The sequence below is a fragment of the Scomber scombrus genome, chromosome 22 (genome assembly GCF_963691925.1).
Source record: "Scomber scombrus chromosome 22, fScoSco1.1, whole genome shotgun sequence".
Lineage (NCBI taxonomy): Eukaryota > Metazoa > Chordata > Actinopteri > Scombriformes > Scombridae > Scomber > Scomber scombrus.
This window is the reverse complement of record NC_084991.1, coordinates 6,837,333-6,854,468: the sequence shown is the minus strand read 5'-3', so window position 1 is coordinate 6,854,468 and position 17,136 is coordinate 6,837,333. Positions and strand designations below refer to the sequence as shown.

At 41.4% G+C, this 17,136-nt stretch overlaps 2 protein-coding genes across 2 annotated transcripts in view; one reads left to right on the top strand and one right to left on the bottom strand.

Moving 5' to 3' along the window:
- The window catches only part of optn (optineurin), a 413,618-nt gene that overhangs the window by 9,247 nt on the left and 387,235 nt on the right, over nt 1–17,136 (bottom strand). The window lies entirely within an intron of this gene.
- ccdc3a (coiled-coil domain containing 3a) lies at nt 442–9,778 on the top strand. The gene is made up of 3 exons (XM_062444069.1): nt 442–848; nt 1,160–1,337; nt 9,375–9,778. Exons 1-3 carry the CDS (start codon nt 442–444, stop codon nt 9,678–9,680), a joined length of 891 nt encoding a protein of 296 aa, XP_062300053.1. The 3' UTR covers nt 9,681–9,778.

Sequence of the window (17,136 nt, the reverse complement as noted above, 5' to 3'; positions counted from 1 at the left end):
GCAGCACCGGTGCGCTCTGGAGAAGCCTCTCTCTCTCCCACAGCAGACGCATGAGATGGAAACACTGCGGAGACAGCAACAGGTTGGAGTAGTAGAAGTTTTTGCAAATTGATCTCATTACTTTATTTCCTGCTAAGAGTTTTGGGGAAAGCAAGAAGAAGTCTGAGTATGATTTGGAGAGTAGTGTGAAAAGTTTGGCCACTTTTCTTTGTGGTTTTTTTTTGTCCTTTTGGTGAAGTGCAGCATCCTTAAGCGTTCAGGTAACCATCACAAGTGTGTAGTTTTCACACATGCTGAACTCACTTCAAGCGACTTGGATGCACTGAAGAGTATGAGCTGCATAAAACAGTGAATTTTTAACAGAAGGTCATTCAATTTTTTGTCAGTGAAGCATCAGTACAAGGTTTATAAACCTGCTTAAATATTTTTCGGATCCTCGGGATGTTTTCTACGACTCTCCTCTTTGCAGCACTCTGCGTTTTGGCGCATCTGGACACTTTTACGCACGCCTGCCAGCTGCCTTCCGAGTGGCGGCCGCTGAGCGAGGGCTGCCGGGCGGAGCTGGCGGAGATCATCGTGTACGCCAAGGTCCTTGCGATCCACCGCGAACCCCTGGGCGGAGGGGCAGGTAGCCTGTACAACTCTCTGCCCTTCGGGTTCGGGTACGGCTATGAGGGCGCCGAGGAAGGGTTGCTGTACTCTGCTGAGGTGGAACTGCAGTGCGATCAGGCCTGGGGGAGCATGCTGGAAGTGCCTGCAGGGTCCAGGCTCAATCTGACCGGACTTGGATACCTGTCCTGTCAGTCCCACACCGTGATGGAGAACTACTCCTACTTCTTCTTTCTCAGGTAAAGTGCAAGGACTGTCCTCCAAGTTGTTTCCACAACCATTTATACTTTAAATACTGATCCTAACTGTTCCTACAAATAGGCTGCAACAGTTTAGAAATCAGTTTTATTGTTGCACATAAATGTCTCTGCCAAACAGAAAGTGCATTATGCAAATTTGCACATTTAAGAAAAAAAAACTCTTGTATTTTCACTGGTTGTGTTGAAACAAACTGTGATTTACAGTCAATTGCTCCTCTGCACATGTTGCACATGTTATAACTAGTCTTAGATTTCTCCTCATGGTTCTTCTTATTCATCTCTTCCTGCAGGATGGATGAGAACTACAACCTCCTCCCCCACGGCGTCAACTTTCAGGACGCCATCTTCCCAGACACGACCGAGAACAGACGCACTTTCTCCAGTCTCTTCCAGTTCTCCAACTGCACCCAAGGGAGCCAGCCGTTCCACACCTTCAGCCCGGAGTGGGAGACCCAGGAGGACAGCAGGGTAAGGCTTGTTGTTGCAACCACACATACTGCAGCATGTCATGTCTGTTACAATGCAATGCACAAACCATTTGAATGTCTAAAACCAAAGTAGACTTCTTTGATATTGAGGGCTTCCATTGAGTGTAAATTGATAGTTGGTTGCTATAGTAACGCTCAACATATCTTTGTTTCTTTGATATTGAAAACAACCCAAACAGATTGACCGTTCCTCTCTGAAGTTTATAACTGGCACTTCTTCAGTCAAGTCAGTTTTTTTTTGGTGTTTTCAGAGCAAGTAAACAAAGACGACATCATCTCGTTACCGTGGAGATATCAGATTAGCAGTCCAGATGAACAGCAGGGACCAGGGAAGTTTTTTTTGGGAGGGGGCTGACAAGTATTGTTTGGATTTCAACCCTTGACATTCTTACTGATAGCTGATAGTCATATTCTGGCTGCTGGACATGATTCCACAGTGGGGGCAAAAATGAGAATGTGAGGGTAGAGAGTGTTGGAAGAAAAATTAAGCAGCAAAGCAAGGCCTTGGTGTGTGTGTGTGTGTGTGCATGTGTGTGTGTGTGTGTGTGCATGTGTGTGTGTGAACACCTAATCCTGAGTTGAGTTGTGACTCCGCTGACAGGAATGTGGTGAGGATCAGTAGGAACTCAGTTTAACTACCCTCTCTCACTGTGCAGAGCTACACACACACACACACACACACACACACACACACACACACACACACACACACACACACACACACACACACACACACACACACCGTCGCACTGGAATGATCCTCAGAAGGATAAAAAAAAAAAAAAAACTACAAAAAGAAGAAAAAACTACTCACACACACCCACACAGAATTGATTCTACTCTTAATAGATTCCCAGCATGTGATTGGTCCCATGTGATTATGGTTGGAGATCAAAGCAATTACTGATTGGTCGAGGTCCGGCCGTCTGGCTCCTCAGGCAATACATGGACTCCGGCCGGTCCCGTGGGTCAAAGGTCAAATAGCAGAAAACCACGTCTTTTGACAGATAGCAGTTTGAAAGCGTGTCACTCTCTGTAGCTTCAGTCCATTATCAGTATGAAGCAACGTACCCTGCTGACCAGAGATAAGCTGAACCCTGTCAACAGAGGGTGGACGGCTGTGATTCAGTCATATATTATCACACCTCCTCTGACTGAGAGGAGCAGGTCGCACTTCAGAAAACACAGAACACAGTGGGATCAAGACTCTTGGAAGAACCCTGCTTCGGGGGCTCGTTCCTCATTTCAAGACACTGATGTGGAGTAGATTTTGAATTCGTAGCTTGCATCAACTGTAAAAATACAATCAGAAAAGTTTCGACAGCTTTCATGTGAACTCGTCTCTGGGTCAAACTATCAAATGATGTGAATGTTTCATACATCTTGTCAGTTAAAAATGGATGAACACTTGAGTTGTGTTGACTGCTGTGAGACGTGACTTACTTGAGACTTGATTCCTCAAAGACCTGACTTGAAACTCTCAGTTCGTGAGCTGCTAACACACTGGAACAATAAAACTGAATAAGACAGTGACAGGCAGGCTGTGCATGACCAGGCCTGCACATTGAAGAGTCTTGGTGTCAGATTCGTGAAGAATAAAGACAGTATGAGCACAGCTTTGAAAATATTGTGTCAGTTTGATGGTCTGGTGTTTGTAACTACTGTTGCTGATCGTCTCTGATGTCCTCTGACTGGACTTGGCAGTGTTCTTGTCTTTAATTACTTGGACTACACTGACTTGGACTTTGCTTGAATGAATTTGGACTTATTTCAAATCACCTGGGACTTGTTTTGGACTCATCTCAAAGGAATTTCGGCTTGAATTGTCTCAGATGATTTGGGACTTGTCTACATTGACTTAAGATTTGATTTGGACTCAAAATGACATTTTGTTTGACTTGTCTACATTGACTTCTGAGGACTTTTGACTTGACTTCGACTTGTATTGTGACTTGAGACTATGACTTTTGACTTGTTTTGAATCACCTTTGCTTTGACCCTAGACTAACACCGCATCCTGACATACAGCGAGCGAGCGAACCGGCCACGAATTCTAGCGCGAAACTGTCGCAAGTATATTCCAAACCAATCAAACCCTCTCTCTGCTAGCTAGCTTGTCAACAGGAAGCAGGGTGTACATTTCAACCAATAAGAAGTGTTTAGGGTCGGAACACGGCCGCGAAATTTCGTCCGGATAAAGACAGAGCGATTTTTTGAGGGGTGGGCGTCATCGCTGGACAGGGCGATGTCGCTTGCGGCATGTCAGGAAAGGCTGATTGAAAACTCATGCATTTCAATCACTTTTTCTCGCTTGCGTCGCTGTATGTCAGTATGCAGTGTAAGACTCTAAAATACCTGAAAACAACTGAAAAAGATTTTAGCATTATAACCATCATTCAAATCATTGTATTGATTTCACATTACTTGTAACTATCACATCATTACAGTGTAATTGACATCTATCATCATCCCTGTCATAGTCTGTGGAATCTCTGACTCTGTTTCCGATATAGACGTTTTGATACTGCACCTTGTTCCTGATTGACCCTCACACTGCCAGCAGTGTTTACAGAGGGTTGCATGACTGACTGTTTTCCAAATTGATTTATTTGATTGTTTTCTTATTATCCAGTCAAACCGGCAGAGATAAAGCAAGAAAAGTGCAGGAGGTGGTGGCGCCCTCTCCCTTTTTCTTTAAGTTTGACATGCAGGATCTAATGTCTGAGCTATGAGGTCGGAGGTTATTAAGGCAGGGGTTAAAGACACTGCTCATTTACAGGACGAGCACTCGCATGTAGAGGCTGTAACCTTCAGGCGAGAGGGGATGCCAAACAGGTGTTTTACTCGGGGAAGAATGTGATAGAAGGCACTTCTTCCTCTTTATGTCTCTACTTACCCATCCATGTTCCCCTGCTCTTTGCCTTTTGAATTTGAGAAAGAGGAGGAGAAGAAAGATCCTTTTTCTAATTTCAGTACCTTGAGTTTTATCAAAAGAATCTTGAAAGTGCTTCTCTGGCTGCATCACTACTTAAATGTTTTGAGGTTTCATGACAACCTTCAGTTGGAGTCAGAACATAAAACAGCCCTAAAACGCTGTTTGATTCTGGTTTCAACCTCGTGGGAACCAGACGCCCCCTCGAGAAGGACAGACAAGAGACTTCCTCCACTTCTCTGCCAAAACCTTCAATTAGCTTTTGTTCAGAGGCTCCTCTTACCAGTAGCACTCAGAGCAGCTTTTACCACAGGCCAGAGGTAGAGACAGCTGTAAGCTCACTGTTAATCTCTTTACCGATATTCTACGTCTTATTTGGGCGCTGACATTGAAGAAGATATAATTGGTCAGGATAGTAGAGACACATATCCCCAATAGTCCTTAATTAGCACATTTACATGTTTACATGCCCTCCAATGATATCATTATAACCACAGTGAGGAAACACTTGCTGTAACTGTCATGTAAACACACTGAAACATGTTTTCTGACTCTCATAAACATTTTATGTGTATTCTCAAAGGGATAAAAGGAGGACAACACAGTCTGCCAGTTCCACTCAGTGCTTAAATACTAAAGCTCTGGATGAATACGCTCAGTGTGTGTGTGTTTGTGTGTGTGTGTGTGTTCAGGAAATAGAGGAGAAAAGTGTGGAAACTGATGAAAAATGTCTCTCTGTGTCCTCCGCTTTCTCCGTCCCACCTTTGTTTTTCTTTCTCTCTCTATCTCCCTTTTCAGCTTTTTTTATCTCTTCATCTCTCACTTTCTCTTTTCTTTTTGTCTCTCTTTTATAACCTCCCCTCCCTACACACACACACACACACACACACACACACACACACACACACACACACACACACACACACACACACACACACACACACCCGTACACACAAAGCAAAACAAAACCTCAGGAAGAAGAGGAGAAACCCTGGCTTGTCTCTCTGACGTCAGTGGTGAAGCTCTAAAGACACTAAATGTGTATGTGCGTGTGTTTGTGTGTGTGTCTGTGCATGTGTGCGTGTGTTTGTGTGTGTGTCTGTGCATGTGTGTGTGTGTGTGTGGTTAGTTGGAGGGCACAATAAGTTTTGATATGGAGTTAGTAGAGGAAATCAGATCAGGCATTAATGCTCAGATATAACGCTCAGTCTGCAGAAATAAATGAACAGCAAAGGTCAGGTTGGGCAAACACAAACATGTCCCTCACTTCCTTCTCCTCTTTCACTCTCTCTTCCTTTTAAGGTGTCGATTTTCTTCACTTTCTTCTCTTTTTCACAGTCATAACAAAGAATTCTGACATCCTCAGTGAAATAGAATTCTTTGTCATGAAGTGCCTAAAACAGTATCTTAAATGGCATATATGTACTAAAGATGGATATTTAATCCATATTTAACCAGATATGTTAAACTGAACTGAATTCTTTGTAATAATCTAAATCTTCTATTTCTACTTTCTAGTTTTTTTTAAACACTTTTCAACCTACAGCAGGAATAACCAATATAAAGTGTCCTAGTAAGGTATTGGGCCACCATGTGCCACCAGAAGACCTTCAGTACTCACACAGTACTAACACGTCACTCCAGAATCTCCCATAGGTTGAGATCTGGTGACTGTGAAGCTCATAGCATATGATTCATCATAGGATAAAAGTGACAGCCCCTCACTGTAGGGGGTCAAACATCCAGGTCTATACCGTTCTCATGAGTAAACCCACACATGCCTTCGCCCACTTGTACAGAATAAGGTGAAGGATGACTCATCTGACTGTATCAATTTTTCCACATCTCTGTAGATCAGTGTCTGTGGTTTTTGCACCACTGAACTCTTTGTAATGAGAGGTTTATGCACTGTAATCCTATTATAATATCCCTCTCTATGTAATTGTCATCGGACTGTTCTGGCTGACAGTCTGATCACGTCCTGCATTGAATTCTCAGTCACCCCAGGAACAGTTGCTCTTCTGTTTTTATATAATATTGCACTAATGCACGAGCACCACAGTCATTTATAGTGCGCTGTCGACCACAATTTCAGACCTTATTTACTGATGTCTTTACCATAGATTTACATATGTCAATTTAAGTCACTGTTCCTATTGAAACAGCAGCCAGTTGAGCAGTCTTTATGACTGAATCTCCTGCCATCCGTCTCCCAACAATCAACCCTTGTTCAAAGTCACTTACATCTTTTCCTCCTGCCATCTTGATACAAAATCAATATCAATTGGCCCTGCTCATCATTTTTATACGTGCGACAGAGCATTACTGGATATTAATTGCTTACTATGCAGTGCACATGTCTGGGAGCATCTGCATCTATTATGTTTCTCCACTCATTTTTCAGAGAGCATGGTGAGAGCAGTAAGAATCAGTCAGAACAGTGAGGTTGGTGCCCATTAATCAAAAAAATTAGCTGTAAGCAGCTAAAACTGAGGGAGCTGAGGTAATAATTATCTGTCGGTTCATCACTAGCGACAACTTTACAGGTAGTCATTTGTTTCCATTTTCTAATGTAAAAATTTAGATTAATACAGCTTTAAATGCATTTTAGTGGATTTCAAATACTTAATTTTTACAGTCTGCAGCCCTGACACATAGTTTTTTTTCAGTGTGACTACCTTTTAAATTTATGTATGATTGAAATTGAGAGCATTTGTACATGCATGTGTGTGCGTGCTTCACATGTCCTCTAAATACTGTTTATACAGATGATGCTTAACAGCAGGCAGGTAACACCCGGATGTTTTGACAGGTGCTGTGTTTTTTTGTGTGTGTGTGTGTGTATTGGGGGTGTCCCACTGTGAGCCTTCCTATGAGCCTGAGACAGGGTTCAAACTGTAGAAAAAGTACTAATATTATGTAATGTGGAAGAAAGAAATAAGAAAAAGATGTCCCTTAAAGGGTTTGTTCACCCAAACTGTATAATAATACATTTTCTCTCTTATCTCTAGCTCTATCTATCCATGAAGATGGTTTAGGTTTTAGTTGACCAGGTTGGTTTTGAGATATTATCTCTTGAATGTCTGTTTCCACCCTTACAAAATGCAGATGAATAAAATTTAGTTTGTAGTTAGCATTTAAAAGACTTCATCTTCATCTCTCCCAACCTGTGGTCCAAGGCACATACCATGAACTTGCAATGTCAATACCAATGCAACCTCTCACTCTCTGTACATTGTGTTGAGACTAGTTTAGCAGTAAAAATAATAATAAGAAGAATGGATTATTGTATTTTTTGGTGATCTGACCCTATAAAAATGTAATGGGACAAATACAAACACTTTTTTACAAACCTTGGAAACTTTCATTTGTTTGCAGTCATTTTTTGTTGACTTTAAAACAAAATTACAATTACAAAACATTTCCAGGGATAATCCCAGACCTCCATCCTCATGCACTTATTCTGTAATATCCTAATTTAGCTAATTGCTAACTTTAGCTAATAGCTAAAGGATTTAGCTTTCAGTTACTGAACTTCAGTAACTGAATGTAATGGGCTGAGTCACCTGTTAATCTAGGAACTGCCCCAAGTTTTAAAGGAATATTTAAATGTTTTGGAAAATACACGTATTCACTTTCCAGTAGGAGCTAGGGCCAGGAGTCGATTAGCTTAGCTTAGCATAAACAGTGGTAATAGAGGGAAATGGCTATCCTGGCTCAGAGTCAGTATAAAATAGCAACAGTACTCAACTTCCTATAAAACCACAGCTTGTTTTTACATTTTAGTTTGTGTAAAGATTAAACAAATGAGATAAGGGGAAATGATACAGCCACACTATCATTTTTCCACCTGTTTTCAGTCTGTATGCTAAGCTAACCAAAATGCTTCCTGGCTCTACATAACTGAGTGATATCTATCTTTTCATGTAAGTCTTGGCAAGAAAGTGAAAAAGCATTCTTCGAATAATGTAATACTATTATAATATCTTAAGACAAATCATACTCCTCAAAGCTGGTGCCAAGACACATGTTAGAAGACGTGACAGGGATATGCAGGCCAAATTCTGAGCCTAGACTTATTGTAAGTTTGGTGTTGCATTTGAAGTGCACTCATCTGTAGTCATGTGAGGCTAGCGTGAACAGGCCACAGCAAGTCTTTTAACAGCATGTGAATGTGTTTGTGTTCATCATTATGAAGCGGGGCAGCTGTAGCCCGCAAGTGCATGTAGGTCACAGTTTAGCACTCTCTGTGTGTCTGTCTGAAATACTGTAGCTGTCTGTCTTTTTCAAAGCAAAGCAAATATCTACAGTTATTCAAACACTGACTTACCTTGGATATTGGTGGAGCAAAGTGCTACTGAACATAAGTTACCACTGAACATAAAAAGTGTGTATAAAGAGAGTGACTGCTGTAAATTACGTGGTGTGAAGATGAAAGATTTTTTCTCGGTTTGCACATGCACCTTTGACACCGAGTCACACATGAACACAGACAAACACACACACATACATGCGTTCCCCACAGGGACTACGAGATCACTCACCCCTGTTAACCCTGCTGGTTCAGGTCAGCTCTGGTCTGCCAATGAGATGGAAAATTAGGGCCCCTGAAACATCAAAGTACGTGACCCTGACCGTGTCACGGAGGGATAGGGGGTCCGCGGGGTGATACGTTTATGTTGACGAGACACTTGTGCATGAACGCATAAAAAAACAGTATTTATCATGCTCTTGTGTTTTTTAACTGTGAGTAGGGGGCACTGTGGGTAAATTTAAATGACAAGGGTCAGGAGCTCCAATTTATTTCCTTGTCCTCCGTGCTTGCAAGTGTGTTAGGATTTCCAGAGGAGGTTAAACATGAGCAAGGGAACAATAACAGCACTGGGAAGATCAAAAAAGTGTTTTTTTTTCATCTTCTGTGAGAGGTTGCTGGGAAAATCACATCACCAGTGCTCCCACACTACAAAACCAGCTGACGAAATGGCAACTGGTGGGTTAAAGCAGTTTGGTTAGTCTGTTGAGAAAACAAACAAAGCTTCCTGTATGTTAACTTTACTGCACCACCCTCTCCTCTTCCCCCCCCAGCTGCTGTGTTCTTCAGTGCAGGCGGCGCTGTTCGAGGAGGAGGAACGAGGCCGCAAATTGAGGGAGCGCATGACCGCCGCGGAGAGGAGGAACCGGCAGCTGAAGGAGCGCGTTCGCAAGGTGAAGCGCTCCTTGAGGAACGCCCGCAAGGCAGCGCGCAAGGCCGAGCAGGAGGCGCAGGAGCTGAGAGAGAAGCTGAAGGCTGCAGAACGCAGAGCCGGGCATCACATCAACGCCATAACGCAGGAGGAGCCTCAACCTGCACGTTATACAAGCACAGCAATACGCAAGCGCATGCAACTTTAACTAATCTCATCCATCTTCAACCTGCCACCCACCCTGGACTGGAAACTGGCTGTGGAGAGTGAGAGACCGCTGGGCGGTCTCTATGCAAGGGACAAACAAATATCAACTAAACGCTCTGTTAAAGTATCAATCTATATAGTTTTCTTGTAAATAAACTACAGTACTCTTTCTCTATTCTGTTACCCCTGATAGCTATAACACAACATCAAGGGTCAGGATAATTCCTGGTCACCATGACAAAAGAACAAAACAGGCTTCCTGAAAGAGAATCAAACATTTATATTCCTCAATGATTCCTCTTGCAGGTGGAGCAGTGCTTTCGCTCTGCTGCCTTCTACAACTGGATTCAGACCAAAGACTGTATGATGGAGACAGACAGCTGCTGCTCAGTGCTCTACTCAGGCCGTGATCGCATATAGCAGGATAGAGCGATAGAGTGTTTCTGTGCTCCAACACAAAGCACGGCGGGAGATTATTGGAGTGCAAAGAGTGACGTGTTATTGTGTTTGCCATTTAGCTGAATGATTGAGTAGAGAGAATAAACAATGGCTCTGCTTGTGCTGGTTCAAGACGATAAGAGCTAAGAATTTAGTTAAAAGGACACGTCATCTATTTAAGATGTGCAAGACAATTTACTAGCAGCAGGGAGTATTACGCAGCATGTGAAACCTGTAATATGATGTCTTGTGTGGCTCTGGAAGAGCTATGACCAGTCCCAGTCAGAAATGTACTCAAGTGATGTCATCTGGCTTTTTGTCAGACTTCAAAATTTTAACATAAAGCCTGAACAGAGGGCAGCGATGGTCTGATGAAAGATGCTATAGCATGCATTCTGGGAAGTGTAGGATCTTAGGATAGGTGTTTGGAGGCTGATCCAAGCCAGGGACAAAAAAAAAAAAAGATATCTTGACCTACGCTGAATCAATTTTTAACCATTCTTTCTTATGTCTAGCTCTTATGGAAGTGACACACTACCCCTTTACAAAGCCCTTTAAAGGGGTACTTCAGTGATTTATTTTGGTACGTTCGTAATGTCGAGGGTCTTGTGAGAGACAGTAAAAAACTGGAATGGTCAAAATTGAAGCAGCAGAGACCGAGATATTCAGATTTTTAGTTCTCACTATGAGTCACGCTCTCAAATAACCCAGGATCCTACACTTCCCATAAAGCAACTTGATAGCATCTTTCAGACCCTTCCCAGATGGAAAATTACCCACATTTTTCAAACTTGATCTACCCCAGTTTTTAACACACTTTCCAACAAACTAAATTTGTAATCTTTAATTTTTTCCGCTTTTTTTCACATATAGCGTATGACAAGCTTCTGCAGCCAAACAATGACAACTACGGCCTAATGGAACAATAATAAGAGACATGACATTTAATTTTAATGATACTGTGATTAATCAGCTATTTTTTCAAATGACAGTTTGATTGCAGTGACCGAGAATGAGATTCTGGGATGTCTGAGAAGACGAGGTTCATTTATTAGTCTGTTGTTGCTATAGTGATGATGAAACATCAGCTTGTATGTGAAGGTTTTTTTCTTTTAACGAATATTTTTCTGCATATAAAATTACATTTGGATTGAACGCCAATGTGAATGTGACAATGTTTTGAAGTAAATTATGAACATCTGGATCACTGGAGTACAAAAAAATAAATAGACACACACACACACACACACACACACACACACACACGCACACAGTGGTTGAGCTAAGCTCTCCAGCATCACGCAGTGAGTGTTAAGAGAGGTTAAGGTCAGAAGAGATATGTGTATATGTGTAGTATTTGGGGAGAGAAAGTATGTGTGTGTGTGTGTGTGTGTGTGTGTGTGTTTGTGTGTGTGTGTGTGTGTGTGTGTGTGTGTGTGTGTGTGTGTGTCTGGTCCATCAAGTGAATGGAATGTGTTTGTGTGGGCAGCAGTGTTCTGAACAGCAGGACGCCCCTGAAATATTCCTCTAATTCAGCCTGGAAAACCAAAAGCTCCGGAGGGAGGCGAGCAGCCGTTACATCACGAGACCACAGTGACCGCAAGGAAAACACATCACACCAGAACACGACAAAATGAGAGGATGCAGAGAGAAATTCTGATGAACACATTCATCAAAAGCTGAATTGCTGGCGGGAGAAACACAATCAGAACGCTATGTGATGATGAGGTGAGGAATACTAAAAGAATACATATATCACTCTGGGGGATACTTAATGAAAGCGATTTGCCAGAACTGTTTACACACAGATTGCAAATGGTGGCAGCATAATGTTTAATGATTGTCGGTCATAAATTGCAGATTCATTTGTGAGTCTTGCTGAGCTCTGGCATGCTCATTTGTGGGTTGAAAGCATTTAGTCTGATCTGAGAAGTGAAAGATGTCAAATTTAATGTGAGAGTTGATGTGTAAATTACAGACTGCGTGTTGCAAATTTGTTGAGATGTGGTCAGTTGTGGGAAAGTATCATCAGTGCTGTATTATATCCAGCTATTTCCTAATTAATGCAAGGGGCGCTGCAACTTTTAAATGAGTTTTCCCTCCCTATACCGGGGGGCCCATTGGGTATCGTTCATTTTAGTACGCTATCAGAGTCAGTTTGCAGAGACTTGAACTTTGGTCATCAATGCATGATACTGAAACACATGTATGCATTGGTTTTCTTTAAAAGTACTTTACAGGAATTCTAAACATCAGGTCAGAAAGACTTGTGTCAATTCATTGATTTATAGTAAATGGTTATACAGTTGGATAGAGAAGGTTCTCCTTTTTGAGTGAGCTGTAAAAGACCAGATCCTTGTGGCTGCTCGGACTTTGCTACGCCACAAATTTAGCATTGCTCTGATATAGCACTGAAGGATTCATGATGGACTTTGAAAAGTTTAAAAACTGATGCAGCAGAGGCCTACATCACCCACAATGCAATTCAAAACCTGAGAGTCACTCATGTGTAACTCCACACCAAGATTTTTCTCCATTTGTCAAACTTATACTCTTCAGCTTACCTTGCGAGGCAGCTGAATTTTAGAGATAATGATATCACAAGATCACCAAACTGCATCCAATGAGGATTCTGCCTACTCTCCAAGAAAAAACTTAAAAGGTGCTGCAGCAACAAACAGAGTATGATTGAATTTTACTGGACACTGTAATATCTCAGAAGGTGCTGGACCCAAAAGCACGAATTCAGATGAAAATCAAGTGTCCAAAAACACTATTACAAGATCGTCTCAGGCTTCCTCTTAAAGATAAAAGGTCCAAAAACCTCTATCACATACAAGAGCGTCTCAGGCAGAATAGAACAGTCAAGACTATCTGCTTGACTATCTGACAAGGAGCAACTGAAGAAGGGCAGTATATGAAAGGGAGACTGAGTGGGAGACTGATGATGATGATGAGGGCCAGCAGTGGAAGAGGGCAGGGAAGCTCAGGTGAGGGGAATCAGGTGATTGCAGGAAAGGGAGTGGCAAGATTTGCAATGACAGGAGAGATAGTAAAGATGAACAGAAAATAAACAAACACAGTCCTAAACAGCTGACTAGGTGTTTTTATCTTTATTATAGGCTGCTTGGTTTGCAGTGTTCCAAATTCAACCAACATTAGACAGTTAATATTAATGTTTGTCTAACATCAATACAGGCATGTCTAAGTGTTGAGTGAGCAAGCTGTAATTTACACTTAACATGTTGCTGACAACACAGCATGATTTAGGTAGCTACACTAACATGCTGCTGCATAATGAACACCTTAGCTTGTATCCACTTGCCACCTGCCAGAATAAAAGCTGCAAGTGTTTTTATCTGCTCTTTTTTTTTTTTTAGAGGAGATGCTGTTGAGAGTTCTGTACCTGCAATTAGATAAATATAACCTTGTACTAAAGCCTTGTCCTTTCCCATTGCTGGTGTACCACAGTGCCCAAAGTATAGTTTAGGTTTTTGGGGGCAGTGGAGGGAAACATCACATCACCCTCCTGCTGTTTGCATTTAGAACTGTCTGTCCAAATGATACGGATGCTCTGCGCTCACTTCCAATTCCACAGCATGTAAAAATCCCACCTCAATTTCCTGAGAGACCCCAGTGTTATCTCACTGTTTCAGATGATCCTGCAATTAGATTCATGGAATATACTTAATATGCTGCTTGGTAAAGAACAAAACAACAAGAGAGAAGGCGGAAAGGGGGGGGGGGGTCCTGCAGCGGGAGAGGGGCTGAAGAAGAAAAGAGGGGTAACCGGGGACGGCGAAGCCCTGAATTAAAGATGAGGAGAAATCAGTTTAAGAAGCAAGAGGGATCAGTGACTTACAGTTTGACAGCCAACATCAACAAGCACCGTTTGTGTGTGTCTGTGTGTGTGTGAAAGTCTTGGGTAATTTTGATTGAACAGAAATTCAATTCTGCTGGCTTTTCCGTGTGTGTATGTGTGACTGTGAGTATTGGGAATAAGTGTCAAACGGATGTGAGATACTTTGATTTCACAATTTTCATTTCAGTGTGTGTGTGTCTGTGAGAAGGATGAATAATTTTGAATGAGCTGATGCATTTGGGGTGTGTGTGTGTGTGTGTGTGTGTGTGTGTGTGTGTGTGTGTGTGTGTGTGTGTGTGTGTGTGTGTGTGTGTGTGTGTGTGTTCCTCTATCCTGAACCGAGCTGGAAAGACAGTCGGGAGGAAAATCTCCAACTGAGACGAAGGGAAAAGCAGAGGAAGTGTGATGACTTGAATCACATTAAGCCCCAACAGGCCAAACACTGCTAATAAAGGACCAATATTAACTGTGATGAGCAAACCTTCAAGTTAACTTATCAACATCATTTAAAGCATATTCCATTAAGCACTCAAAACTGTGGAGAGAACATATAGAGACAGGAAGTAACCTGAAATGTTTCAACATATTACTGCTACACAGATTAACCCACTTTCTCCTAAGGTGTGTTCAGATATAATGCAGGTAGCACAAACAGAAGCTTACAAAATCAAAAACACACACAGCGGTGGCGTCCTGTTACTCTTGGGGATTTTGAGAGGCAAAGAAACAGATGCGTATTTGTTGTACGCATCACAAAATCAGGTGAAACTGTGACCACTGAGTTGACAACGTTTCAGTTTTTGCACTAAATTTACGACCCAGTAAAACAAATAGACTTTGGAATTCCCACCAAGCACAGAATAAATCAAAAGGGAGAAGCAACTGATAGTTGCGTTGTCCTAAGCTACAAGGTAAAAAGAAGAGGGTAGAGAGAAAATGAATGAAACAGCTGGATTTACTAGTTTTGACTCATTGTCCAGCCAAACAGATGAGGATTACTCTAATTAGCTGCTGCCAAAAATCATACCGTAGAATATGGAAACACTCTAGCAGTCAGATTTGAATAATAAAACTTTAAAAAAGAAAATACAAAAGGTGTTCTTGGTTCTATCTGAGTAGAGCCTGTGTTATGGATATGTTCATTTTGTTGTAACGCAGTTGTACATTCAGATCCAATGCACAAGTGGTAAAAGAATATGTAACTTCTCCCACCAGCTCCATGCCAGTCAATACAACAGGTTTAACATCTTCCAATGATTCTCTGATCTGGATTTTTCAAATAAGATTATTTATTTTTATTAACTATTATTCTTTACCACAGATTTGATGGCTTTAGCTAATACCTACTAATACCCACTTAAAGCAAGACTATGTAACTTTTGCTTATCAGTCAAAACTGTGGCCACGGGCGCCAGTTACATGATAGTAATGGTAATAGTAAAAGTTAGCAACTAACTAACATCAGTAACACAGCAGCATCCATCGAAAGTTGACAAAGATTAGTTGATATTAGCAACAACTAACTACTGATCATACCAGACCAAGTAAAGCTGTAGCAGCATTTTTAAATTTATGGACAATAAGTAAAATACAGAGCATCATCAGACTTGAAATTCATTCAAAACAATCAGCTGTTGTTGTGCTGGAACAATCTTTGGAAGGAAATTTCGAAATTGTTGCCACAGAAAAACACTGGTAAGTGGTCTCTTCATTTGTTTTTATCTGAACTCTTACTGAACTCTTAATTCTAGCTAAGCAGTTATTCAATTGGTGATACTGGAGTGTAAACCAAAAGAGCATCTGTTGAATGCATTTTATAAGGGAAAAATAACATCTGTAGACAGTGTGTTTTAATGGTTTTACCCTAGTTAAGTATCCCAACATGTGCTAGTAAAGACAACATCTGAAGTGAGTATTTGCAACATCTGTCTTCTGTCTGCTAAACATCTGCAATACCCCATATGTGGGGCATATAGCAGGCTACATGTCAATCAAAGTGGTAAAGAGTGTCTGGTGTCTCCTTTATATCCTGGAGGGTTTAAGTGTTGAAATACTGAGTACACAAAGCAGGGACGGAAACACAAATGTTCACATGTAGGAAACATTTTGGCCAATCATGGCAATCATGTGAAATGTGCCATTGTTTTATCTGCAGGCACACATGCTCATGCACAAAAGACACACAAGAAGGTGTTATGATCATTCAGGATTTATTCCAGGAGAAAGAGAAATGAAACACAATCAGTCGCTCTGGCCTGTGTCATCATGGTAACTCTGATATGTGCACATGATTGTCGAAGGCATCGGATATACAAGCCCCATTAACAGAAAGTCATCTTCATCATCATCATCACAGCACAATAAGTGCAGCAGGCAAAACCCCGCTCTGAGACATGAGGGTGTCGTCGGTACGACGACGGTGCACAAGATGGGAGTTTGTTGTGGTCACATGCAGAGAGTAAATACAGCCAGCTAAAACAGCCGGCTCTGGACGATGACACCAACAGGGAAACATTAGGTCCCAACAAGCAGCATGTTCAGAGTTTAAGTCCTACAAACAATTCTCAAAGACAGAGCTTCTGTCAATGATTAAGATGGATGGTGGTCCGTTTTTCACATCAGTGAAACACAGCTAGATTTACTGATGCTAATATTATTATATATTATATTTACTGATATAGACGTTTTCAGTAAATGACAGAAAATGCTAATATTGTGATTGCCAAAGCATTTGGTGACAAATCAGGCCTGCTCATATTGAAACACTTTGGAGTAAACTTCTGAGTCTAGTCTAACAATCACATGACATCACAATAAAGCTTAGCCAATTTAGCAAATATAAACTGTAAAATAAACATCTATCGGGTAAATTAGTACATAAAATACATAGTCAATAGTTACGTGTACTCTACTTTTAAGAAGGCAGAGTTAGTGATAGGCCTCTCTGGGTTAAAGAAAATGCTCTAGGCTTTAGCTATGCAAAGTTATCTACGTTAGCCTAACTGACCTTCAATGAGACATAAAACGATAGCTAGCCAGCTAAGTAAGTAAGCTAAAGTACTCATCAATTAATTAAAAAGTTAAAAAACATCATTAATGTTGATTTAAAAACAAAAAAAGACCAGTTTCTTTGCCACATTAGTGTAAGCCCCCAAGT

Bases quoted from the DNA above. Each gene is read 5' to 3' on its own strand.
- ccdc3a (XM_062444069.1), top strand. From the start codon at position 442: ATGTTTTCTACGACTCTCCTCTTTGCAGCACTCTGCGTTTTGGCGCAT. The intron at 849-1,159 runs GTAAAGTGCAAG...CTCTTCCTGCAG, and splicing joins TCCTACTTCTTCTTTCTCAG to GATGGATGAGAACTACAACC. The intron at 1,338-9,374 runs GTAAGGCTTGTT...TTCCCCCCCCAG, and splicing joins AGACCCAGGAGGACAGCAGG to CTGCTGTGTTCTTCAGTGCA.